This window comes from Rattus norvegicus, chromosome 1 (assembly GCF_021556685.1).
Source record: "Rattus norvegicus strain SHRSP/BbbUtx chromosome 1, alternate assembly SHRSP_T2T, whole genome shotgun sequence".
In the NCBI taxonomy this organism is placed as follows: domain Eukaryota; kingdom Metazoa; phylum Chordata; class Mammalia; order Rodentia; family Muridae; genus Rattus; species Rattus norvegicus.
The window spans coordinates 164844773-164871697 of NC_141534.1; the positions used below are offsets into that span (position 1 = coordinate 164844773).

The following is a 26925-nucleotide window of genomic DNA, read 5'->3' on the forward strand; positions in this document are numbered from 1 at the left end:
AGACCATCCTCTGCTACATATGCAGTTGGAGCCCTGGGTCAGTCCATGTATAGTCTTTCAGTAGTGGTTTAGTCCCTGGAAGCTCTGGTTGGCTGGCATTGTTGTTTTTATGGGTTTGCAAGCTCCTTCAACTCTTTCAATCCTTCCTCTAATTCCCCCCAAGGGGATCCTATTCTCAGTTCAGTGGTTTGCTGCTAGCATTGACCTCTGTATTGGACATGCTCTGGATGTGTCTCTCAGGAGAGATCTATATCCGGTCCCTTTCAGCATGCATTTTTTAGCTTCATCACTCTTATCTAGTTTTGGTGGCTGTATATATATGGGCCACATGTGGGCAGGCTCTGAATGGCCGTTCTTCAGTCACTGCTCTAAACTTTGCTTCCATATTCCCACCTATGGATATTTTTTCCCCTTTCGAGAAGGAGTGGGAGTGGGGTTGGGGATTTAGCTCAGTGGTAGAGCGCTTGCCTAGTAAGCGCAAGGCCCTGGGTTTGGTCCCCAGCTCCGAAAAAAAGAAAAAAAAAGAAGAAGGAGTGGGAGCATCCTATTTTGGTCATCCTTCTTCTTGAGCTTCCTGTGGTCTGTGGATTGCATCTAGGGTAATTCAAGCTTTTTGGCTAATATCTGCTTATCAATGAGTGCATGCCAAATGTGTTTTTCTGTGATTGGGTTACCTCATTCAGGATGATATTTTCTAGTTCATTCCATTTGCCTATGAATTTCATGAAGTCATTGTTTTTGATAGCTGAGTAGTACTCCATTGTGTAGATGTACCACATTTTCTGTATCCATTCCTCTGTTGAAGGCATCTGGGTTCTTTCCAGCTTCTGGCTATTATAAATAAGGCTGCTATGAACATAGTGGAGCATGTGTCTTTGTTATATGTTGGGGCATCTTTTGGGTATATGCCCAAGAGAGGTATAGCTGGGTCCTCAGGTAGTGGAATGTTCAATTTTCTGAGGAAATTCCAGACTGATTCCCAGAGTGGTTGAACCTGGCTCTTAGATGCATTTTTTTCCATTTCGTTCATTTCTTCTCTGGTTTTTATTGTTTCTTCCTGTCTACTGTGTTTGGGCGTGGTTTGCCCTTGTTTTGCTACCTTTTCAGTTTCATCATTAAGATTTTTATGCTCTTTTTTTTATATTTTTTTAAAACATAGGCCTTGGAATTAAAAATTTCCCTCATGTGGAATTTTGATCTGGTAGTTTTATTTTCGTTTATTGCAAGGAAGTTTTAAATTTTTCTTCTTGATTTTTGACTCATTCATCATTCAGTACTGTGTTGTTTTATTTCTATGAGTTTGTGTAACTTCTAGAAGTTCTTTTGCTGTTGGTTTTAAGCTTTACTACATTGTAGTCAGACAGGATATGTCATTATTTCAAATTTTCTGTATTTGTTGATATTTATTGTGTGTTCCAATATGCGCTCTATTTTAGAGTAAGTTCTGTGGGCTGCTGAGTAGACGGTACAGTCTTTGGTGTGTGGGTAGAGCGTCCTGTAAACATCTGTCTGTGTAGTGGTCTTAGCTATTTTGTGGGTTCTTCTTCTGCCCACCCTTTATTCCCCTGGTTTCACCCCTAGCACTAATTAAGAGCAAAAGAAGGACAGAGAGAAGGGAGAAAAAGATCCTGAATCTGTTTTCTTTCCTTTTATTTCTTCTTTGACTACAACTGTCAACAAACTGCAGTCAGCCCCTCTAAGTGACCAACAACCACCACCAACCGCCTCTCAGGCCCTGGCATTTCCGTACCCTCTGAAAAGTTCCCAGAATTCCAAATGTCACACAATCCTAGAACCTATCTTCAGCTGGCAAAAACAAAACATGCCTCTGCTGGAGGATCAGGCAAATCATAGCCAGCTGATTCGGACAGTCCAAAGCAGCCCCAAACCCCCATACCTGGGGTTAAAACAAAAACACATTCTTCTGATATTTCTGTGTTTTATAAAGAAACCAAAATCCCAAACTTGTAATCACATATCTGTCCGTCCATTTGATGTACAACGCCACTCAATTCCTATTTTACTGTTTATTTTTGTCCAGATGACCAGTATGTTGAAGAATGTAGTGTACTGAAATCACCTACTGTTACTAATGTAGGGTTAATCTGTATCTTGAATGCTTTTAATGAAACTGGGTGTGCCAGGTTTTGGTTGACTGTTTCCCTGGTCAGAACGAAGTGTACTTCTTTAATCCTTCAGATTTACTTTTGGTCACACGTTAGGGTAGTGATCCCTGCTCCACAGTTCTATTTGTTTGCGATATTCCAACTTTAATCTTTCACTCTAAGACGATACCTACTCTTGAAAGTAAAAGGAGTTTCTTATATATAACAAAAATATGGACTTTGTGTCTTAATCTGTTCATCTAACTTTTGATCTTTTGATTGGAGAATTAAGGCCATTAATATTTAAAAGTTATTAAAAATATGTGTTGATAGCCATCAGCTTATTGCCTTTTGCTATTTGTCTTCTTAGTCCTGTTTTATATTGCAGTAATTATAATTTCATTTGTTTACTTTCTGTAGCTTTTTGGTCCCACCCATCTATAGGTAATCAGTGGTCACTGAGAGTGGGGGAATCTGTTTTCTCCAGAGACAAGCTTTTTGATAGGTCATCCAACCCCAGGTGGTCCCTACACACATGCACACATGAACAACACCAGATAGACTTAGTTTGTTTATTTTTATATAACGTCAATAATGTTTATAGAAGAAGAGGTCATGATTTCAAGAGTAAGGGCACATAACAGGAGTTGGAGCAGGGACAGGAAGTAGTGGAAATAATATAAATATAGGACTCATGTATGAAATTCTAGAAAAAAATTCAAAGAAAAACATTACAATAGTGCAGAGTATTATTAGAAACTAAACGAACCACTTAGAAAATTAGCAAAAAGGCATATAGGTATTTTATACTAGAAGATCTACAGGTAACAAGTTCATAAGTGTAAATATCTTTAACATCATTAGACATTAGGAAAATACATGTAGCACTAATATTACTCATCTATCTGAGTGTCTTAGGAGACAGCAGGATGGCAAATCTGAGCTAAATCCCCTAATGATAATCTTACCACAGAGAGACCCTTTCAGACAGCTAATTCATTTACAAAACTGAGGAAGCCAGGTAAGAGACCATACTGCCTGGTTTTCTTAAAATAATAAGGAAGGATTTATTGAAGAAGCAGGAAGAAAAGAATTGCCAATTAGCCTTCCTTCAATTCCAAGAAGTGTGGAGAGAGAAGAGGGAGTGATGGGAGGAGAAAAATCAAGTACGAGACTTAGACTTCAAATGCAGCGTCAGGCCTGTCAGGGCCCCATAAACCCTGTCCTCAAACCGACACTCATGACTGAGTTACTAGAATTGTGTTAACTAGCTACAGGATTACTCCTGCTACCTCTTTCCCAGTGTTGACCAGCAGAAAAAGCAAGATTCTACTTTCTGGGAGGAGAGCACAAAAGCTATCACAGGACTTGCCTACTTTGGAGAAGACCTGTGTCCTGTAGAATGTAAACCCCTACACAGTGGGGGTCTTAGACAGAGCCTCCAGGTAAGCTTGAGCCTCAGGCAAAGAGACCTCAGAGTCAGTAGGACAGACTCAAGTTTTGGCCTCATCCATCATCAGCCTTGGTTTGGGCTTATTCACGCCCACTACCAAACACCCAGACCATGCAGGTCCCTGTGGCTATGAGACTTAATTGCATCAGGATTGGTAGAAAGACTTCCTGTACTACTTGTTCCCAAACCTCAGGCAGCACAGGCATGCCTAGGCTGGTCCTCACAGATAGAGATTTTAGAATTTCCCTAGACCTATACCCCAATGAGATAGGATTGTCTTCTGGCTTGATTCGCCAGCAGCTGTAGTGTGGGCCTGGATACACCCCTGAAGCTGTGCAGGTCCTAATGGGAAACCAGTTATGACTTAGATTAGCATTTGAGTACACATCACTGGTGGCAGGGCAGATATAGAGGAGTCCATCTGCAAGTACCGGGGCAGAGATAGCTGTACTATCAGAGGTGAGCCACCAAGGCTGGATCATACGTTAGGATGGGGCACCTTGGGTAGCAAGACTATGCTGGGGAGAGAATGTGGTAACAAGCGTAGGACTTTGCCTTGGAAAGGAATTCTGGGTGTATGAAACCTAGCAGGCAGAACCCTAACAGTCCCTGTCCTCAGGCCTGGAACAGCCCTGGTTTATTGGTTTTTTTAACCCAGTGTTGCCTGTGCCTGATTGCAGCAGTCTCCAGCTGTGAGTTAGCAGTAGGGAGTCAACAACAGTGTGGGCCTCAATTCTTGGCACTTCTGTCAACCGTGAGTGTGACAGTGTTGCAGTTTTGATGGCCCTATATAGGAAGGGCACAGAGGCCTGGGGCTGGTCGCTCCATGGTGCTTCTCTCCAGAGAGGGCAGAGTCTTCAGTGTCTGAAGACCTCCTGGTGACAGTGGGCGAGGTTTAGAATTGGAAGTAAGTGTGGGCTTGGATCACCCTCTAGTGCTGAAACGTGGCAGTGCTCTGGCAGTGACACCAGCGCCCTGGCTGCAGGAATTACTGTAGATCAAGAGAGTGTGTAGGCACAGAGCCTACATAGACTTTCTAGAAAAGTAAGCACAAAGCCAGAGTACAAAAACCGAAGCAGTCACGTCACACACTGATAAGCATCAAGAGTGTCCGTGGGACTATAACCTCACCTGACAGTTGAAATAAGACACCAGGAGGTGAGCAAATGGTTACTGGTATAGTCTTTGATAGTGAATTTAAGACATTTTAAAGAAATGCAATGACCTTCAAAAGAAAAGAGAGTGATTCAGTACTCAGAAAAACTTGACAGAAATGGAAGCATTCTTTAAAAAAAAATAGGGGTTGGGGATTTAGCTCAGTGGTAGAGCGCTTGCCTAGGAAGCACAAGGCCTTGGGTTCGGTCCCCAGCTCTGAAAAAAAGAACCAAAAAAAAAAAATAAAATAAAAAAATAAAGCATAGTTGAGCTGAAAATAACACAGTGGCGATAGAAGAGACGGAGACAGGAGAGAAGCCGTGAACTCAGAAGCAGGCTGTTTGAAACCATACTTGGAGAAGTACCCATTCTTAGATTAAATACTATGGACCTTTCAGTCAGAATCAGTAAAAAAGACAGGAAGATTGTTACATAATTATAAAATCATAGTCAACTCAGCAAGGTGAAATCATTCTAAATATATATATGTATCCAGTATCTCAAAGCCAAAATAATAAGACAAATGTTAATAGACCTAAAGGTGGACATAGACACCAATACCATAATAGGAAGAATTCTAGTTTGTATTAACAGCAATAGGTGATAATTCAGAGAGGGACAATAAAGAAATGACAAAGTTGTGCTCAATGCCAAATGTACCTAACAGACATCTATAAAACATGACATCAAATAGCTTCAGAACACAAATTCTTCTTAACAACCCATTCTCTAAGATAAATCATCTGATAAACCATAAAACAAGTCTCAACACATTTTTAAAAATTAAAATCATATCACATATTTTTTAATTGAATTTTTTAAATTTACATCCCCTTTCCCAGTTTCCTAACTATAAACCCCCTATCCTAACCCTCCTCCCCTTTCTTCTACAAGGGTGTTCCCCCACCCAACCACCCACCCCCTCCTGCCTCCCTTCCCCTACATTCCCCTACACTGGAGGGTCCAACCTTGGTAGGACCAAGGGCCTCTCCTCCCAGTGGTGCCCAACAAGGCCGTCTTCTGCTACATATGCAGCTGGAGCCATGGGCTGTTCATGTGTACTCTTTGGATGGTGGTTTAGTCCCTGGGAGCTCTGGTTGGTTGGTATTGTTGTTCTTATGGGGTTGCAAACACCTTCAGATCCTTCAATTCTTTCCCTAACTCTTCCAATGGGGACCCCATTCTCAGTTCAATGGTTGGTTTCGAACACTTGCCTCTGTATTTGTCATGCTCTGGCAAAGCCTCTCAGGAGACAGCTATATCAGAGTCCTGTCAGCATGCACTTCTTGGTATCAGCAAAATTGTCTGGGTTTGGTGGCTGTATGTATGTGGGCTGGATCCCTAGGTGGGGCATTCTCTGGATGGCCTTTCCTTCAGTCTCTGCTCCAAACTTTGTTTCCATATCCTCTCCTATGAATATTTTTGTTCCTCCTTTTAGGAAGGACTGAAGCATCTGCACTTTGGTTGTCGTTTTTCTTGAGCTTCATGTGGTCTGCGGATTGTATTTTGGGTATTCCGAGCTTTTGAGCTAATATCCACTTATCAGTGAGTGCAACCATGTGTGGTTTTTTGTGATTGGGTTACCTCACTCAGGATGATATTTTCTAGTTCCATTTGCATATGAATTTCATGGAGTCATTGTTTTAATAGTTGTGTAAATTTACCACATTTTCTGTATCCATTCCTCTGTTGAAATACATCTGGGTTCTTTCCAGCTTTTGGCTATTATAAATAAGGCTGCTATGAACATAGTAGAGCATGCCCCTGTTATATGTTGGAGCATCTTTTGGGTGTATGCCCAGGAGTGGTATAGCTGGGTCGTCAGGTAGTACAATGTTTAATTTTCTGAGGAACCTCCAGACCTATTTCCAGAGGTATTTTTAACTTCCTGTCTTCCACAAAATTGCAAAAATACAAATTAATCATTCAGAAATCTGTAACACTGGGCTGAAAGTGTAGAGTGGGTTTTGTATTTGTGAGGTCCTAGGTCCAATCATGAGGTTTCTAGCACACTCGATCAATAGTAACATTGCTATGGCTAGTAGGTGGTCAGTTATAATAGAAATCAAGAGGGGCCGGAATGGGTAAAGTGTTTGTTGTGCAAGCACGAAGACCAAAGTTCTAATTTCCAGCACCCAAATAAAAGCTAGACATGGTATCACACGTTTGTAACCCCAGTGCTGAGGGAACAGAGATAGGAAGGTCCCCAAGTGCTATCCGGTCTTGCTAGTTGGTGATCGCCAGGTTTTGTAAGAGACCCTATTTCAAAGAGTAAAGTGGAAAGAGATAGAGGAAAATACCTGACACCATCCTCTGGCCTCCACACATGAATGCATGGGATGGTTTACGTGCGAGCACACTCAAATAAATAATGACATCAAGAGCTGGGCATGGCTGCACAGCCCCACACAGCAGCGACACATCCTGACTCAACAGATGTCCACTTTAGGTACCGCAACAGGATCTGAAGTACAGCCATGAGGAACCATGCCAAATCCACACAGCAAAGCAGGGACTGACTTTCAGACAGGCATGGCTGACACCTTCCTGGAAGGCATGCCGCCTGGATGTTGCCTCCGAGCCCATCACGGCCCGCAACACTGGCGTCATGTGTGCCATTGGCCCTGCCTCCCAATCTGTGGAGATGCTGATGGAGATGATTAAATTGGGAATGAATATGGCTTGGCTGAATTTCTCTCATGGAACCCATGAGTACCAGGCAGAGACCATCAAGAATGTCCGTGCAGGGGGCTGGTGATTTAGCTCAGTGGTAGAGCGCTTACCTAGGAAGCGCAAGGCCCTGGGTTCGGTCCCCAGCTCCGAAAAAAAGAACCAAAAAAAAAAAAAAAACAAGAATGTCCGTGCAGCCACAGAAAGCTTTGCATCTGATCCCGTTCTCTACCGTCTCGTTGCGGTGGCTCTGGACACAAAGGGAGCCGAGATCCTAACTGAACTCATCAAGGGCAGTCGCGCTGCAGAGGAGGAGCTGAAGAAGGGAGCCACTTGAAGATCACCTGGACAACGCCTTCACGGAGAAGAGTGATGAGAACATCCTATGGCTGGACCATAAGAAGATCTGCAAGGTGGTGGAGGTGGGCAGCAAGATCTACGTGGGTGATGGACTCACCTCACGTGAAGGAGAAAGGTAGCAAGGAGGGCGTGAACCTGCCCGGTGCTGCTGTGGACCTCCCCGCTGTCTGAGAAAAGGACATCCAGGACCTGAAGTTTGGGGTGGAGCAGGATGTGGACATGGTGTTTGTGTCTTTCATCTGCAAGGCAGCCGACGTGCATGAGGTTAGGAAGGTCCTGGGGGAGAAGGGCAAGAACATCAAGATCATCAGCAAAATCGAGAACCATGAAGGTGTCCGCAGGGTTGATGAGATTTTGGAGGCCAGTGATGGGATCATGGTGGCGCATGGTGACCTGGGCACTGAGATTCCTGCAGAGAAGGTCTTCCTGGCTCAGAAGATGATGATCGGACAATGTAACAGAGTTGGGAAGCCTGCCATCTGTGCCAAGAAGCCACGCCCCACCCGTGCTGAAGGAAGTGATGTGGCCAAGGCAGTGCTAGATGGAACAGACTGCATCATGCTGTCTGGAGAAACAGCCAAAGGGGACTATTCTTTAGAGGCTGTTCTCATGCAGCATCTGATTGCCCGAGAGGCAGAGGCTGCCATCTACCACTTGCAGTTATTCGAGGAACTCCACTGCTTGGCGCCCATTACCAGCGACCCTACAGAAGCTGCCACCGTGGGTGCCATAGAGGCCTCCTTCAAGTGCTACAGTGGGGTTATTATCGTGCTCACCAGGTCTGGCAGGAGTGCTCACCAAGTGACCTGGTACCGCCTGAGGGCTCCTATCATTGCTGTGACACCCAATCCCCAGACGGCTCGTCAGGCTCATCTGTACCGTGGCACCTTCCCGTACTGTGTAAGGATGCCGAACAGGATGCCTGGTCTGAGGATGCTGACCTTCGTGTAGACTTGGCCATGAATATTGCCAAGGCCAGAGGCTTCTTCAAGAAGGGAGATGTGGTCATTGTGCTGACTGGGTAGTGCCCTGGCTCTGACTTCACCAACATCATGCATTTGGTGCCTGTACCTTGATGACCCTCTGGAGCCCCTCTTCTAGCCTCTGTCCCTTCCCCTCCCCTATCCTATCCTTTAGGCCTGCAACGCTTGCAGTGCTCACTCTGGGCTATAGTGTGGCGCTGGTGGGCTGGGACACTAGGGAAAATTAATGCCTTTGAACATTCAATAGAGCCCGGCTATTTTTCATGGCCCTATTTGAGCCAGGGGTGAGGAGGAATGCAGGATTGGAAACCCTCTGACTATCACAGAAGGGCAGCAGCATCTCTGTGTACTTTGCTTCTGTAGAGCTGTTTAGAGAATTCCCAGCCCTAGCCTGGAGTCAGGAGACAGCAAGTGTAGGGGCTGAGGGGGTGGGACCTAGGGTTCCAGCATAGATGACTTTTGGCCCTGGCTCTGACTTGCTTTCCCAACAGCTTTGACCTCCCCCCTCCTTCTTGTGCACCCACTGCTGTCACTGCAGAAACTCCACACTCCACCTTTTATGCTGCAGCGTCTCCAGGCCTGTTGCTATAGAGCCCACCTCAATGTCAATAAACAGCAGCCTAAGGAAAAAAAAGAGCTGGGTGTGGTAATACATAGTTATAGTCCCAGCCTTGTAAGGTAAGAGAACCATGAGTTCAAGGCCACCTTGCACTACATAGTAAGACCCTCTCACAAACCAAGTCAAGAAAACATTTCCATTTATACTAGATGCAAAGTAATACAACAGTTAGGAATTATTTGAAAATGCAAAAGATACCTGACCCCCACCCCCAAACTCTATAAAACACTGGTGAAGAAATGGAAAAGACACACAAGACATAAGCATATCCTAGATTTGTGAAATGAGAGACGCTCTGCTATTAAAACACCCATATACCCAAGGAACATATGGATTTGTGTGATCCTTGTCAACAGACCAATGACAGTTTTCACAGATGTAGAAAAAAGAGTTTTAAAATTCGTATGAGACTATAAAAAAAAAACAAAACAACCAAACAACCCCAAACAATAGTTTGGAGCAAAAAGAACAAAGTAGAAGGAATTATACTATCAAACTTTAAAATCTATTACTATGCTATGGTAATAAAAATACCATGGATAGCCTGATGTGGTGGCACATGTTTTTATTCCCAGAACTCAGGGGGCAGAGGCAGAGGCAGAGGCAGAGGCAGAGGCAGAGGCAGAGGCAGAGGCAGAGGCAGAGGCAGAGGCAGAGGCAGAGGCAGAGGCAGGAGGCAGGAGGCAGGAGGCAGGAGGCAGGAGGCAGGAGGCAGGAGGCAGGAGGCAGGAGGCAGGAGGCAGGAGGCAGGAGGCAGGAGGCAGGAGGCAGGAGGCAGGAGGCAGGAGGCAGGAGGCAGGAGGCAGGAGGCAGGAGGCAGGAGGGAGAATCTGAATTTGAAACCATTCTACTCTACATAGCACGTTCAAGCACAGCCAAAACTATATAGAGAAACCTTGTCTCCAAAACAGCACAGCCACAAAACACAGAGTACTGGGGTAAAAACACACAGAGAACAGTGAACCACGGGAGACATTCTACACCCACATATCTACAGCCATCTGATTTTCAGCAAAGATTCTAAGAACACAGAGTGAAGAAAGGAAACCTTTTCAATAAATAGTGCTGGAGAAACTGAATAGCCACAGGCAGAAGAATAAAACAGTACCGGTATCTCACCAGATTAAACTCAAAACAGACTAAAGCCTCAACTATACGCACATCAGAATCAGCTGCAGCAAAACCTAGTGCCCACCAAGACGGCTGCCACCAAGGGTGGTTGGCAGACACACGGGGAGGAGTAAGAATGCTAAGCCTCCTCACATGGCCAAAGGAGACGAGAGCTCTATGGCTACTGTAGGGAACAGGCTGGCAGTAAACAAGATGAAAATATGTCCACGAAGAAATCATGTATGGATTCCACAATATGATTCCCTGCCGTCCAAAGGTGGAAGTGGTACATGCGTCAGGACAGATGGATGAATGGATTCCAACAGTGTGATCCATTTACACGTCGAAACATTCAGCCATGGAAAAGGAAAGGGGCTCCGACAAAGCTACAATGTGAGGGACTTTGAGGACATGGTGCTCGGTAAAAGAACCAGATGCAAAATGTTTGTTTGGTAGAAAACATCGAAAGCCCAGAGGTAGGATCTAAGAATGACGGTTTACGCAGAGCTGGGGTGACACACAGTTTATAGATTATAAACGTTATAATTTAAAAAAAAAACAATGTAATTGGAAACCACGGAAGAAAACATAGGAAGAAACGTTTCAGGACATCAGATTTGGAAAAGACCTCCACAGTATAGGAAACAAAAGTAAAAACAAACAATTTGTATATAAAACTGAAAACCCTTCACACACAAACAGTCATGAGGGTGAAGAGATAACCTACAGAATGGCAGAAAATATTTGCAAGTTATGCATCCGACAAGGGGTTTAGTGTCCAAGAACATATAAGGAACACAAATAGTTCAATAGTGAGCTGGCTGGATAGCTCCACGGGCAAAGGAAGAGCAAAGCTGACGGCTTAGCTTGCATCCTAGACCCATGGTGGAAGGAGAGGAGTGCATCTCAGAAGCTGTCCTCTGACCTGCACAATCGGGCTGTAGCATGCACGCATCCTTACAAGACTCAGCCTCAAAAATAAGTAAGTAAGCAATGTCTTACAACTAAGTCACTGGTTATCATCTGTTAACCATGTTTCCGCCACTATGACAACTACATAAGGTAAGTTAATAAGAAAGAGCCTCTCATCCCCACTCATGGTTGAGCAGTGTCAGCCCACAGATCAGCCCTCTTACCTTTGCACTGTGGTAAGGCAGACCTTCATGGCAGGAGTGTATGGGGCAGACCTACCTGCCTCATGGCAGGTGGGAAGAGAGAAGAGGAGCTGGGGTTCTGAGAACACCGTCAAGGCCACATCCTCAGTATCCCAGTTTCTCTTCTCTAGGCCCCCCTTCCTGAAGGTTCCACTGTCTCCCAGGAAATCTGGTGTACCCATAGGCCTGCTTCTGTGCCCAAGTTCTTGCTTACATCAAGGGAAAATGTATTTAGTTACAGTTTTCTCCACAACTGGGCTGAGAGGCATTCTCATTCAGACTTTACTCTCCATGTTCTATCATTAATTGCATAGACATAGACATATTGTGTTATGTATTTATGTTCACCATGATATTTCAATCAGGTTAGGCATATTTACTGTAAAGTTTCTTTATAGTGAAAACATTTAAAGGTCTACAGGGCCGCCAGAGCTACACAGAAAGACCCTGTCTTGCAAAATAAAACAAGAGAATGGACAGATGGCTCAGTGGTTAAGAGCACTGGCTGCTCTTCTAGAGGCCCTGAGTTCAATTCCCAGTAATCACATGGTGTGCTCACAGACATCTATAAAGGAATCTGATGTCTTCTTCTGACATTCAGGTATATATGCAGACAGGGCACTCTTACAAAAAAACAGAACATAAATTAATTTTAAAAAGAAAAACAAAACAACAACAACAAAACCAAGAGCCAGGAAACAGAGTTAGCTCTGAGTCCCAGACCCTGGAGCTGAAAGATAAGCCACTCTCCTGGCTTTGGGCCCAGAGCTTCTGCGTTCTGTTTCACTGTATTGCTCCATTTCCAAATTCACTGCTCTTTGAATGATCTGTTGCACGTTTGTATGTGGAAGTAGTAGAAGTGTTCATCCGTGTGGCACTTATGGAGAGCAGAAGTTGGCCTTGTCACCCCTGCCTCACACCGAATCTCTTGCTGAACCTGGATCTTGTTATCTAGATTAGAATGGGTGGCCAGGGAGCCCTCAAGATCTACTTGTCTCCACTTCCTGGTGCTGGAGTTACACGTGTGTGCTGTGCCCAGGTTTTATGTGGGCGCTAGGAATCTTAGGTTCTCATGCTTGCACAGCGAGTCCCTTACCAAATGGGCCACTCCCCAGCTGTATTTGTAAAATTTATCCAGCAGAATTTTCATTTAATTTATTAAAATTTTCATTAGCATAATTTCAATTCCTTTTTTATACCATACACACACACACACACACACACACACACACACACACACCTGCAGGCAAGGTTTGAACTAGACATTTGCTACCTCGACCTCCTGTGTGTTTTATCCACCAAAGTTGACTCTACATTCATATTTTATATTTGCTTACTTTGTATGTTATTTACAGAATTTATAATGTTATTCTATATTATTTAACATCCTTGTCTAATCCTATTCACTATCATTTTTGAGTTTGCCTCTGTCAAAGAATCTCACTGGTATATATTTACATATTTACATATTCTTGCGTCTTTACATCTCTTAAGTGTTTATTACATGCTGGACATTGTAATTCTACATGGATGGGGGCTAGTTTTGTTGTTTTCCTTTAAAGAGTGTTGGGCTTTTTCTAGCAGGTAGATGGAGTAGAAGTACTCTTAACTAGTGTGATCTTCTGGAAGCCTTCGTAAGCCCTCTTATGGAGGTGCTTAAGTGGATGTTCATTATTCTAGTTCTAAGTTATCGTCACCTCTAAGGTATGGCTTTCTGGAATCTCTAAATGCCCACACAATCATTGAGGTCTCTGCTCTCTTGCTGGATGGAACCAACTGACTCACACCTCATGTGAGTTCTGCAATTTGGGAGATTTCGATAATTTTTCTTTTCTTGAAAGCTGTTTGTTTAAAAAGCTTTTATTATATTTATTTACTTGTATGTTTATGTGTGTATGTGCATGGACACACATGTAGAGGTCAGAGGACAAGCAATAGGAATCAGTTTTCTCCTTCCACCATGTGGGTGGTGGGGACTGAAATCAGGTTGTCAGGCTGGGCAGTGATGCCTTTACCTCCGAGATGTGGCACCAGCCCAAAAGTCGTTCCTGCCAAGCTCCATAGTTTCCTGTGTGTAAACTGACACACAGTCATAGACTCAGGATCTCTGTGTGCATTGCTCAGGAACTGCTCTGCTTTGACTTTGCAAGGCTCCGTCCTCCATGGGACTCAATACAGTGAAACTTTCTTTTCCTACTCTGATTTCCTTCCCATTAAATCGAGATGTCTGGATCCCTCTGGGCTCTCCCTTCTTGTACTTCTCTACTATTCACAGGAAGGAAGCTTGTGTAATGGTCTGGATTAATTTGCTTCCCTTTTCTCAGAAGTAGAATACTGCAGTCCTAGCTGTCCTTTGACCAGTAGTTACTCCCTTTAGTTTTTCCTGTTTTATAGCTATGACAAGTTGAACACCCTCAATACCTCATGACTATTGTAGGTATTGTAGGTGATTATTTTAATGAGAAAGAAAGAGAAACTGTCATAAAGTCAGGGATTCTACAGAGCACCTAGAAAGTGGAAGAATCGGGAATCTGTTTTATGATAACGTGCAATATGGAGCAGGTGTTACCCTGAAAGAAGACTCAGAAAAAACTAGGAAACCCGTGTAGAAACATGTTTAATATGGTCCTGGGGACCTTGCCTCATACACACTCCAATTCACCATATTAGGTCATTACTGTATCTTATGTTTTCCTGGTGTCAGGAATCTTCTGATTAGAAAGCTACTCTTTCAGCACCACCAATATAAATACATATATATGAAAGATTGATTCCCAGTCAGGAAAATGGTGACAACTTTCTATCTATCTATCTATCTATCTATCTATCTATCTATCTATCTATCTATCTATAGCTGGCACTTAGTCCTTTGCTGAGATTGGATAACATATAAAAAGGCCTTGTGGTGTTTGCCACCCTGAAGGGCTTTGGAGAGCCATAGTAGCTTATGCCATGAAGAGCTTATGCCATGGTAGCTAGGTTCATCCTCTGTGCTTCTTCTCCCCCTCTTTCCCCTCCTGTCTGCAGCGTTGATCATGTGCCTTTCCTCATGCATGACTATGACCTGACTAGGACAACCAATATCATAGAGGTCCTACCATCAGCTGCTAGTAACCACTCTTCCAACTTCAATTGGACGTTCCTATCATCTCTGAATGCCGGCCAATGGTTCTTAAAGGTAGGACCCATATCCTCTGGTTCTGTGAACTTGTATGACACCCTCCTCTGCTCAGGTCCCTACACCTTGAGATAAAGGCAAAAGGTGAGGACAGATTAGAGCATACAGGGTCTCCCCCAGTTTAGCAGCCGGGCTGTCACAGTTTTTGGGTTCCGTGGGTCAGCATTTACTAGAAAGACTAACGATAAACTTGTAAACTCAACCCTTATTGTTTGCTTTGTCCAAGCATTTCATGGCCTTTGATAGTATGTTTGCAATGCACATGATGCTTTCCTAGCTGCTTTGCATATTTTATGGTCTTCACAAAGCAGACTAGGAAACATTTATTTCTGAATTTTTGCTATTCAAGGATGTGTTAAGTACCTCCTGGGTACAAGGCACATGGCATATAATGACAAATATGGAGCAGTATAAGAAATATGCTGACAGCCCAAAGGGAACAGTATTAGAAATGGACAATTAGCATACACTGTGGTAAGTCTCTTATTATTTCAGAAGCATGTAAGAACAACTTAGCCTAAATAATGAGGAGAGAGGTTCTGGAAGAAGACAGGCTAATTAAGGGAATAGTAAGATATAAGACATACATTATGCATGATATAACTTTGAGTCACCTTCTTCTTGGGAAAGTTGGAGAATACATAATATTCTAAGAGGTATTATTTATTTTAAAATGTATTATTTATGTTATAGGGAGATTGTTACCAAGGGGAACCACGGACGATGGTGGTGATGTATTTTAAAGATACGTTACACTAAAGTCAGTGTGTGTAGCTATTAATATTTCAATGCTAATTATGTCCCCCCAAAAGCTTTACACAGAAACATCTGCATGTAGCTTCTGGGAACCTGCCTCCAGTTGGTTCTGCTTGGTAAATAAGATGCCACCAGCCAATAGCTGGAGAAGACAGATGGGCAGGATCTTAGGATTCATGGGCATGGGGCTGGGAGGAGGGAAAGAGCAGAAGGTCCACCATGCAGGGAGAGTCTGGAGAGGAGGAGAGATACCATGCCTGAAAGGAATGCAGGACAAAGAGGCATGACCGCCATGGGAGGGAACCGGGAGAGCATGGCCCAGAGCACCACCCAGCTGGGCAGGCTGTCTGGGTCCAAAACTACCAAGATAGAACACAAAACTTATAATAAATAGAAACACGAGATTAACCATATGGAAGTTAAGCAATGGCCCAGCCTAAGATACTTAAGACATATTAAAATGTAAGTGTGCATGTCTTTCATTTGAGAACATACACCACGGGACAGGAAGCTAACCCGCCACTGAGATTTCATAATATATATTTCAAAAGGTGTATGTATAAGGAGGATGGAAGGAGGAAGGAGGAAAGGATAGCAAAATAAGGCTGAGGAGGAATAGTCAGGAGAAGAGTCCATGGGCTGACGGAGGGGTAGTCGGGAGAGTCAGTAAGGCATGCAGAGGGGAGATTTGGCAATGCTGAAGTGACAAGTTAGAGTGCTTATAATTCCCCTTTGACGATATCAAAGAGGTACAGATTTGATGAAAGGTCAAGACTCCTGTCTTAACTTAAGGAAAATAACTTATTTTCCAGCTTGTCCTATGTCTGGGGAAAACTAAAGAAGCCTACATTCCACTCAACCACATATAGTCATCAGAGGCTCTGATTTTGAAAATAATTGTCTTACTAGGATAAACAGCACGCGCTCATTCTAAGGGCTGGCTGATCGGGTTTCATGCAAAAAGCAGTGAAGAATTGTGTACAGATGGACTTATCTTTACAGACTCTAGGTTCACACTCTGCTATTAATGTTTATACGACCATGTTTCCTCAGAATGTTTGTCCCTCTAAGAGCATGTAACCTGTAATGCTATTTTCTTATATGAGAATAATGAGATGGCCAAGTTATGGTGGAGTACAGCATTAACTCTAAATCTTGAGAGGAGGAGGCTGGCTAGTGGTCCTCTGTAAGCCAGGGCGACAGAGTGAGACCATGTCAAATCTCACGTGTGTGTGTGTGTGTGTGTGTGTGTGTGTGTGTGTGTGTGTGTGTGCGCGCGCGCGCATATGGGTGGGACAGAGATCAGAGGACAACTTTCAGGAGTTCTAACACATTGGTCTTAGAGATCAGACTCAGATCATGAGGCTTGAAAGTGGGGGCCTTGTGTTGTAGATGTCTTTCCCTGTGGAGCCATCTTGCTGAGTCAGCTAGTGTTTTAACAATGAAAGGCTATCATGTCTTAGCTGTAAACAGCATTGCACCTAAAAGATCTTATTAGGGTTTGTAGGATTAAATATAGTACTAAAGATGAGCCAAAGTTTCGTCAGACTGAGGTGTTTGATCAACCTGTAGGGTCTATAATTTGAGTGAGTGATATTTTAATCTGATGGGTAATTTTTCTGGGTCGTTCTTATTGGAACCTTATAGTGCTTATTACCAAAAGGCAATCATAATTATTTTCCATGGCTTGATTCCATCTGGGGGGTTGTGGCCTGTTATATTTAATATTTCTGTTAAATATTGTCCTTGGTTTGGGTTTTCAAAATGTTCCTTCAGTCCCTTTCCTAGGCCTGGGACTCTAGTTCAGTGTTAGAGCCCTTGCCTGGGATGTTCACGATCTGGGTTTGAGCCTCAGAGCCATAAAAGAACAACAGAAGCCCAGCCAGTTTCTGTTTTCAGACTCTGGGCTTAGTTATAAGTGGTGATTGGGTGTGTTGTTATGACAGATTTTGGTGGGCATTTTTAAATTTAGAAACAATAGCTTTATTTTAGCATGTTAGGTGGTATGCATGTAGCATTTAGACTTACTATGACTGTGCTATTGTGAATTCTGAAATTCAAGTTTGGTTTATTCGGGGTGGGGGGAGAAACTTTAGGCCTTACTGTGGGGCTTCCTTTGCTTTTTTCTGATATGTCATCGGAAGGTAGCTGAGGCGATGTTATCTGTGATTTAAAATATTTAAAAGGTAGTATTCTTCAGTAAATCATTTTCTTGTTGTTTTTGGGTTTCTATTTCTGTGAAGAGACACAATGACCAAGGCAACTCTTATAAAGGACGACATTTACATGTGTCTGGCTTACAGCCTCAGAGGTTCAGTCCATTATCATCAAGGCAGGCATGGTGCTGGAGAAGGGGCTGAGAGCTCTATATCTGGATCCATAGGCAGGGGGAGGAAAAGGGGGAGGGAGAGATACATATATACATGCATACATACATACATGCATGCATGTATGTATGCATACATACATGCATACATACATACATACATAAATACATGCGTGCATGCATACATACACGCATACATACATAAATACATACATACATACTTGCATACATACACACATACATACATGCATACATACACACACACATACATACATACATATATACATACATACATATTGGGCCTGGCTTGAGCTTCTGAAACCTCAAGGCTCACCCCGAGTGACACACCTCCTCCAGTAAGTCTATATCCACTCCCAGAAGGCCACACGAACAGTGCCCCTCGGGGCCATTTTCACCCAAACCACTACAGCTGTGAAGGTCATTCTGGTGATCTATTGTCTGATAGTAATGATCGTTGATTGGTGATGGTTATCAGTTGATCATTATTTATTAATACTCCTGTACTTATGAGACTTGTGGACCTGTTGTTGTGTGTTAGCCGGATTCCTGTCACTGTACAAAGATCCTGAGATCACCAGCTTACAGTAAGAGAAGATTCTCCCAGCTCTCGGCTTCAGAGCTTGAGGCCATGATCTGTGGCTCTGCTGCTTCAGTCACATCGTGGTAGGGAACACAGGGCAGAGCAAGCCTCCCTGTGCTTGAGACGTGAAAAAGAGAAAGAAGAGACCTAGATTCCACATCCTTCTCCAAGGGTACTTCCCACAGTGTCTACATCTACCGAATGTCACTGTGATGAACCAGCCTTTAACACATGGGTCTAGATCCGGACTACAATGGCCCAACTGATAATGAAATAGAACGGGCATGGGAATTCTAGATTTGTTCCTAGAAACTTAGTGAATTCTTGTTTTTCTTTCCTAACCAACCTATCTGTGGCTCTTTCTTGTATTTCTTTTTAAAGTATAAATTCTTACAGTAATAAAAACCCATTCCATGTGTGTGGATAGTGAACAGGCTGCATTTAGCAATTAGTGAAAGAACAGGCAGGATTGGCAGAGCTTCCTCAGGAGAGCTGTGGCTAATCTGTGTGTAGCCAGTGAGAGGAGGTTGAGATCGGGCTGCTGAGTTAGACACACACTTAGTCAGTGTGCTAAGTGACAAGCCTGAGACCCTCAAGTTACTGCCTCTTCTATTAAAAAAGCATCATTCTGTCTTTATCGGACAGTTAACTTTCTTGTCTTCTATAAACTAACACGTAACTTTATACAGTCCAGACCATACTCAGAAGAAGAAAGGAGTAACTGGCTGTGGTGTGTATACATAACCCTAGCACTCAGGACTCTGGAGTAGAAGGATTGTGAACTTGAGGCTAACCCAACCAACACAACAAGACTTCATCTAAAGAAAAAGTCATGTTTTAAAAAATGAGGACTAGGGAGACAGCTCAGTCAGCAAGGTGCTTGCCCTGCAAACGTGAGTGCGAGTGCCTAGGCCAGACAGACCAGGGAGTCAGCCAGACCTGCCAAAGGAACAATCTCTAGGTTCACTGAGAGAATGGGAGAATGGCAAAGAACACACACACGCACACGCACACGCACACGCACACGCACACGCACACGCACACGCACAGAACACACATAATACAAAAATAATAATAAAAACTGTCAAGTCACCAACTTTTTCCTTTATTCTATGCCCTGAATGACATAGTCTCCTATTGTGATCGTAACTTTTACTGATTATTTAAAAGCCGATTCCATGTTATTTAACTCTTAGTTTGTGTAAGTGAATAAGGGGGATCAAGTAACAAGTAACACAGGTAGGTTTTTTTCTGCATCATCAGCAAGCCTAGAGTCAGACTGTCTTAACCAGCCATAAAATTCAGTTCTAGGGATGAGGTACCTAATCTATATATCTTACTTTAGATTTTTTAAATTTATTTTTAAAATGTATTTTCTGATTCCAATTTTTATTATATTTCACTATTTTAAAGTGTTTAAATATATTTTGATCATATTCTTCCCCTCCTCAAGTTCTTCCAGATCCTCTTCCCTTCCCTATCCACCCAACTCCAAGTTCTTTCAAAAAACAAACCTAAAACCCAGCAGAATAACAAAACCCAGAAAACAAAATAGAACATGATTCAAAAAGATGTGTGCTGGAGAGAGCAGACTCTCCCTAACCCGGCAAGTCTAAACGACAGTTCAGTTGTTGTCCTTTACCCTGGTGGCTAGATTTTCACATATTTATCCATCCACTCATCTAGAGACTACAACAAAATAGAACATAATAAGATGAAACAAAATTTATCACATCAAAATTAGAAAAGACAAATCAACAGAAGGAAAGAGCCCAAGAGAAGGCACAAGAATCATTCACACACTGAGGAATCCGCTAAACTGGAAGCCATGATCTACACAGAGGCCCTGCTGCAGACCCATGCAGTTCCTGTGCACGCTGCCTCCGTCTCTGTGAGTTCACGTGAGCTTTGCTCGTGGTGATTTAGAGGCCCTTGTTTTTCTGGAGTCCTCCATCCACTCTGTCCCTTACACTCTTTCTGTCCTTTCATGTATGGGGTTCCCTGAGCTCTGAGAGGAGGGATATGATGGGCATCCCACTTAGGGCTGAGTGTTCCAAGGTCTCTTACTCTCTGTAAAATGTCTGGCTGTGAGTCTGAAAAAGCTATGGCTCGTGCCTCTCAAGCACCTAAGCCAGGCCAACTCCCTGGCTCCCTGCACACTGGAAGGGTAGTTAGTGGCACAATAGTTCCTGAAAATGCTTGAGGGTCCAAGAATCATTTCTCACTTTCCATGCAGAAAGGAGAAAGAAAGCCACCTCAATAGCATAGTGGGCGTTGAAGACAATACCACCACTAATAATAATGATAAGAAGAGGGTGAAGTAATATAGAACAGGATAACAGTTTATATAAAATTGTAATTTAAAATTAGTGAAAGTAACAAGATCAATGAGAAAGAAGAGAAATTACCAAACAAAACAAATCCAATTGAGAATTGAAAAAAACAAAAACCCAATAGTGTGGAGAGTGCCTTCCGGTGCCAAAGACACTAGAACGTAGGGATGACGGCTCTATGCAGGTATGAGCTCGGCTTCTCCACGCTCAGTGAGTAGTGTAGGTGTTGTCTGCAGCAACGGGGCCTTGCTGTCAGTTTGTGGAGAGCAGCCTGTAGTCTTAGCAACAGCCTGAGTTGTTTGGGGGTTCCTGTGGGGTCTCCTTGGTCAACAACTCAATTAACCAAATCCTGGTACTGGAAGCTTTGTTTGGTGACCAGGTGGAACTCTTGTCTCTCTCATCATTTGCCAATTTCATATAGAACTCCTTCATATATGTATATATCTTAGGTATATTTCTACTGTAGTGTATTTTCACATTATTCCTCAAATGCCCCTTTATTTCAGCTGTCTCCCTCATATTCCCTCCCATAAATAACTCTCCCCCTCCTCACTTGACCCTCCCATTCCAGCCCCATCCCATGTATTCATATCTATCTATTCTATTCCCCTTTCCTAATGAGATCTATCTGTTCCCTGTACTCCTTACTCTATCTATACTGATCCTCTGTGCTTCTGTGGACTGTAGCCTGGTTCACAGAGAATATACACACATTAGCAAATACACACCATTTCTGTCTTTCTGGGTCTGGGATAGCTCACTCAGGATAATTTTTCTAGCTCCATCAACATGCCTTCAAATTTCACAATGCCATTTTTTAACAGCTGACCAATACTCCATTGTGTAAGCATACTGCTTATTCATTCTTCTGTAAAGGGACATCTAGGTTGTTTCCAGTTTCTGTCTATTATTAATAGAGCAGCAAAGAACATGTTTGAACAAGTGTCTTTGTGGTAAGATGAAGCATTCTTTGGATATATACCGAGAGTGGTATAGCTGGGGAACTACCACACTGATTCCCATAGTGACTATACAAGTTTGCCCTCCCGCCAGCAATGTCCCTATTACCCTTGCCAGGATGAGCTACCATTTATTTTATTGATATTAGCCATTCTAACAAGTATAAGATTAAATCTTGAGATAGTTTTCTTTTGCATTTCCTTGATGGCAAAAGGTGTTGAACATTTCTTTGTTTCCCAGCCATCTGAGTTTCCTCTGTTGAGAATTCTGTTTAAATCTGCACCCCACATGTATTGTATTATTTGTTTTCTTGATATCTAGTTTCTTGAGATCTTTATATATTTTGGATATTAGTCTTCTATCAATGTGTAGTTGGTGAAAATCTTATCCCATTCTGTAGGATGCCACTTGGTCTGAATGACATTGTCCTTTACCATGCAGAAGCTTCTCAGTTTTATGAGACCTCATTCATTAACTGTTGGTTTTAGTGCTTATGTTAATGGTGTTCTGTTCAGAAAGTCTTTTCTTGTGCCAGTGAGTTCAAGGATATTTCCTACTTTTTCTTCCATTAGGTTCAATGTATCTGGTTTTATGTTGAGGTCTTTGATCCATTTGGAGTTGAGTTTTATGCAAAATGATAAGTATGGATCTGCACAATTTGTTGAAGATGCTTTTTTTCTCAGTGTCTATTTCTAGCCTCTTTATTTAAAATTGGATATTTATCAGTATGTGGATTTATGTCTGGGTTTTCAGTTTGATTCTATTCATCAATACGTCTCATTTTGTACCAATGTCATCTAAGAATAATAGACTAGAGGAAGAAGTAGAAACACAGGTCAAAGGCACAGAAAATATATTTAACAAAATCACAGAAGAAAATTTTCCTAACCTATAGAGATACCTATCAAAGTACAAGAAGCACACAAAACACCAAATGGACTGGACCAGTAAAGAAAACCCCCTTGGCACAAAATAACCAAAAGACTAAACACGTTTTAGTTAAAGGAATGCAAAAGAAATATTAAGGGAGAAGACCAAGCCACACATAAAGGCAGACCTATTAGAATTATACCTGACTTCTCTTTATTTTTTTTTTTCGGAGCTGAGGACCGAACCCAGGTCCTTGCGCTTACTAGGCAAGCGCTCTACCACTGAGCTAAATCCCCAACCCCTATACCTGACTTCTCAATGGAGACTCTAACTATATGTTTGCACAAGTATGTAAACATAACCTGCTTAGTCCATTTTTGTTTGCGATTTGTGTTTATATGGTTTCAGGATTGACTTCTGTGCATCGAACAATCAATAAGGGACTGCATACCTGGAAGTGGCTAATTCTCCTTCTCCTAGTAATCATTAGTTGCTATAGTTCTTTGTCTAAGAATGACAGCCTGTGAACATTTTCCCCTTCCACGGTAGCATGCCCAGAGATATGCCATTGTCCCAGTCTTGTTTATGCAGCAGTTGCTGGGAGAAACTGTTCCAAAGCAGACTCCCAGGTGCCCTGGCTCTTATCATCTAATAGTGCCTATCATTTCAGAAATTACCTCATCATTATTATTATTATAAAATTATAAATTCATCTCCAGTAGTATTTTTAACCTAATACTTATAAACATAGACAATTCCCTTGATTACATGAGAGGTGGTTATGTTCTTTCTATATGTAATGCTGTGCCAATACATGACAGACCCCAGACAGTTTGCTTTGAGAAGATTCTCAGCATTTGTTCCAAATACCAATTACATCTGTGTCTTTAATAGGGCCCCAGGGTTCGTCATACTGGGTTGAATAGAATATGTTCTTAAATGCGATCCTGAAGATGTGACACTGATTCCACATTTTGTCAAGTGTTGCTGCAGGGAAAGGGAAAACAGATGCTTGAGTATATGCAAGTGGATGCATTGCTATGTAAAGTAAAGGTGGAATAAAAACAGTCCTTCTGAATTGAGAGGTCAGGGAAATAAGGCCAAAAACAAAGAATGGTTTGCGGAAACATAAATAAGATTCAAATTTTTAAACAGTCTTCATTACATGCCCATCAAACAGAACACAACAAAACTCTCAAATGAATGACTAGGGTATCAGTTACTTTTTTCTGTTGCTGTGATAAAATACCATGACAAAAAAAAAACCAACTTAAGGAAGAAAGGATTTGTGTTAGCTCATAGTTCCAGAGGAGAATCTACAAAGGCAGGGAAGGCATTGCATGGTGACTGGAGCAAGAGGCTGGCTGACCACATCTTTATCCACACACAGGAAGCAGAGAGAATAAAGCAAGAGGTGAACAGAGCTAACGACTCTTAAAGCCTGCCCTCAGTGACATACTTTCTTGCAAAGCTGCATCTCCAAGAGGTTCTGTAACCTCTCCAAGCAACACCACCAACTGGGGACCAAGAGATCAAACACATAAGCCTATGGGAGATATTTTTATTCAAATCTCTACATTTGGCCCCTTGGCCCTAGGGACTCATGACCATCTCATGACACAAAATGCATTTAGCCCAACTTCAAAAGTCTCATCGTCTTTGGCAGTCTTAACTCCATTATAAAGTCCAGAGTTCCTTCTGAGACTTGGAACAATCTCTTAACAGTCGCTACCTGTGAAAATTATAAACAGAACCCCAAACCCTCCAGCGTATAATGGTACAGAACACAGCTCCCACTTTAACTGGGAGAAGTGGGGACACTGTGAAGACTGGAGCAAAGCAAGACTGAAACCTAGCAGGACAAACACTAAACCCTGCAGTTCATGCCTGATATCTGGGACTTTAGTTTCGGAGGGCTAATATGGCTCCACCGCTACAGAGTTGCTGTCTGTAACGTAATTTCTCTCTCGGACTGCTCCTGCTCTCTGTGTGCAGCTCCCCTTGGCGGATGTCTCATGGTTTGGGCATCCTCCACTCCTACTTCACCTTCAAATTGCCAGCTTAAAACAAAATTCGGTAGCTTTCACCTTAGTGACCTGTAGTCAAATTTGAATAACCATGGCCTGGAAACACAGACTTAGGGTGACCTAAATACCATGTTCCTATATGGAGGTCTTTTCATAGATTTACAGAACAAAAACAACATACGTCAAAGCAATTTTAAAAAACAGTGGTGGAAACATGAGAAAGGTAAACAGAGAGATGGGTGAGCGTCTACAGGCCTCAGGTGGTATCTGGTGACATTCTTAGTTGAGGGGTTGATGGAAGTCACTAGTCTTCTAAGTAGATTCCAAAAAGAATCCGTTCATAGTAAGATGTTAGTTCTGACACAGAGGTGGGCAAAGAGTAGCCATTTAGAGAGCTTCAGTCAGCCCACAATAAGGTAATTGGTCTCTGGACTCTTAAATCTCTCCTTATCCCTGCAGTTCTAATCCATGAATCAGTGAGTCTTTGCAGACACAGCTTCTTTCTAGGAATTCTCATTGACAATTGCTTCATTCAGTGGCCTCTCCGGACCTTCTTATAGGAACTCTGACCTTGCCACACATTGCCTGCCCCAGTGCTCCTCCAAAACTCTCTCAGAATCCACAAACGCCTCAATCTTGTATCTTTCTTATCTCCAAAACCAGCACCATGTGGCCAACGCTGTTCCATTTGGCGGACACCCTCATCTCCTTAGACCACAACAGTAAAAGCTTTTCTATGCTGTTGCTTCAAAAACTTTTTTTTTACATTTTTTTATGTATTGTTGTGTGTTTGTGCTTCATACAGTGAGGGGATTGCCTTCTATGTCTTTTAAGAGACTTCATAGAATTGGTGTTCACTTTTCTGTATGTTTAATAGATTCAATACTAATTACTGCTGGGCCTGGATTTTTCTGGAAGAGTGTGTGTGTGTGTGTGTGTGTGTGTGTGTGTGTGTGTGTGTGTGTGTTGTGTGTGTGTACATGTGTGGGCACACACCCACACACATATGCACACATAAAGAACAAAAGAGGATATAAGGTGTTCTTCTCAAGCACTGTGTGCTTAATCTCTTGAGATAAACTCTCACTGAACCTAGAGTGTCGGTGTTCTGGGTTCTGGAAAAGAGACACAGTGCAGGATGAATTTAGGCTTACCAACAGCAAGGGGATCAGCTTCTCAAGGACTGAGCACTTCCTAGAAGCTCTTTTTATTGTTACACAGACAGGCACCTTGAACAAGTCTACTTCTTAATACCAAAGCTGATCTGATCTAGGGGTTGTCTCAAAAGACCCATCACCTTAGCAACTCTCAGCCACACAAGACTTCCTGGTTTGCCAGTCATGTCTGGGGACTGTTTTGCAAAGGCTCTGAGAATTCTTCAAAAGGATAACCCCATAACATCTCAGATAACAATCAATGACAAAGGCTAGGGGGTCATCACTCCAGACTCAAGTCAGAATAAAATGGTTCTGCTAAAATTCTGGTACACTTGAGTGTGCCAATTTTGCCTCTGACACCAGTACTCTGGAAGCTGGGGAAAGAGACAAAGAATTCAAGACTTGTCTGGAGTGCATAACAAGACTCTGTCTCAAAATTTAAAAACTTTAATAAAAAAGGATATCTCATTTTCTTACTATGTGAAAGGCCCTAGTTTCAATCCTTAAAAAACAAAAACAAAAACAAAAACCAAACCTAAACAAAGAGAATGTATATTCTGTAACTACTGGATAGAATGATATAGACATTATTATGAGAGCCAGGTAAATAACAATGATTAAATTGTCTCTGTTATTATGGATTTCCTACTGGTTTATTCTATCAGATATTGACTAAGGCACGATGAAGTCAATTGAGTTCAATTGTTGGTTTATTTTTCTTTTCAGATCTGTTAGGTTTTACATCATGAATTTTGATACTCTGTTGTTAAGAATATATATATTTAAGATAGTTATTTCTCCTCAGATAATTTCATCATTTTTCATGATGCATGTGGGCAGAATCATGACTTTCCAAAGATGCGCATGTCCTTGGAATTTATTAATATATTACCAGGCATGGTAAAAGGGTTTCTGCACTTAAAATTGAGGTTATGGGCTTCAGGGAAGGAGATTATTCTGATTTTCAGATGACCCTCATCTAATCAAGCAAGTCCTTAAAAAAGGACTTTCATAGATGTGACCAGGAAGATTTTACCAAGAGAGACAAGAGAGGTTTGAAGACAGGGACTCAACCGTCAACTGCAAGCTTTGAAGTTAGAAGAAAGAG

General features: G+C 42.5%; 1 protein-coding gene and 1 pseudogene across 4 annotated transcripts in view; both read left to right on the forward strand.

Moving 5' to 3' along the window:
* Gdpd4 (glycerophosphodiester phosphodiesterase domain containing 4) overlaps positions 1-26925 on the forward strand; it is a 109153-nt gene that overhangs the window by 35159 nt on the left and 47069 nt on the right. For all 4 annotated transcript variants that reach the window (NM_001432536.1, XM_087589436.1, XM_087589433.1 and 1 more), the window contains 1 exon segment: positions 14637-14787. In NM_001432536.1, coding sequence (NP_001419465.1) covers positions 14637-14787 — 151 coding nt within the window.
* On the forward strand, positions 7246-10061 carry Pkm-ps7 (pyruvate kinase M1/2, pseudogene 7; annotated as a pseudogene).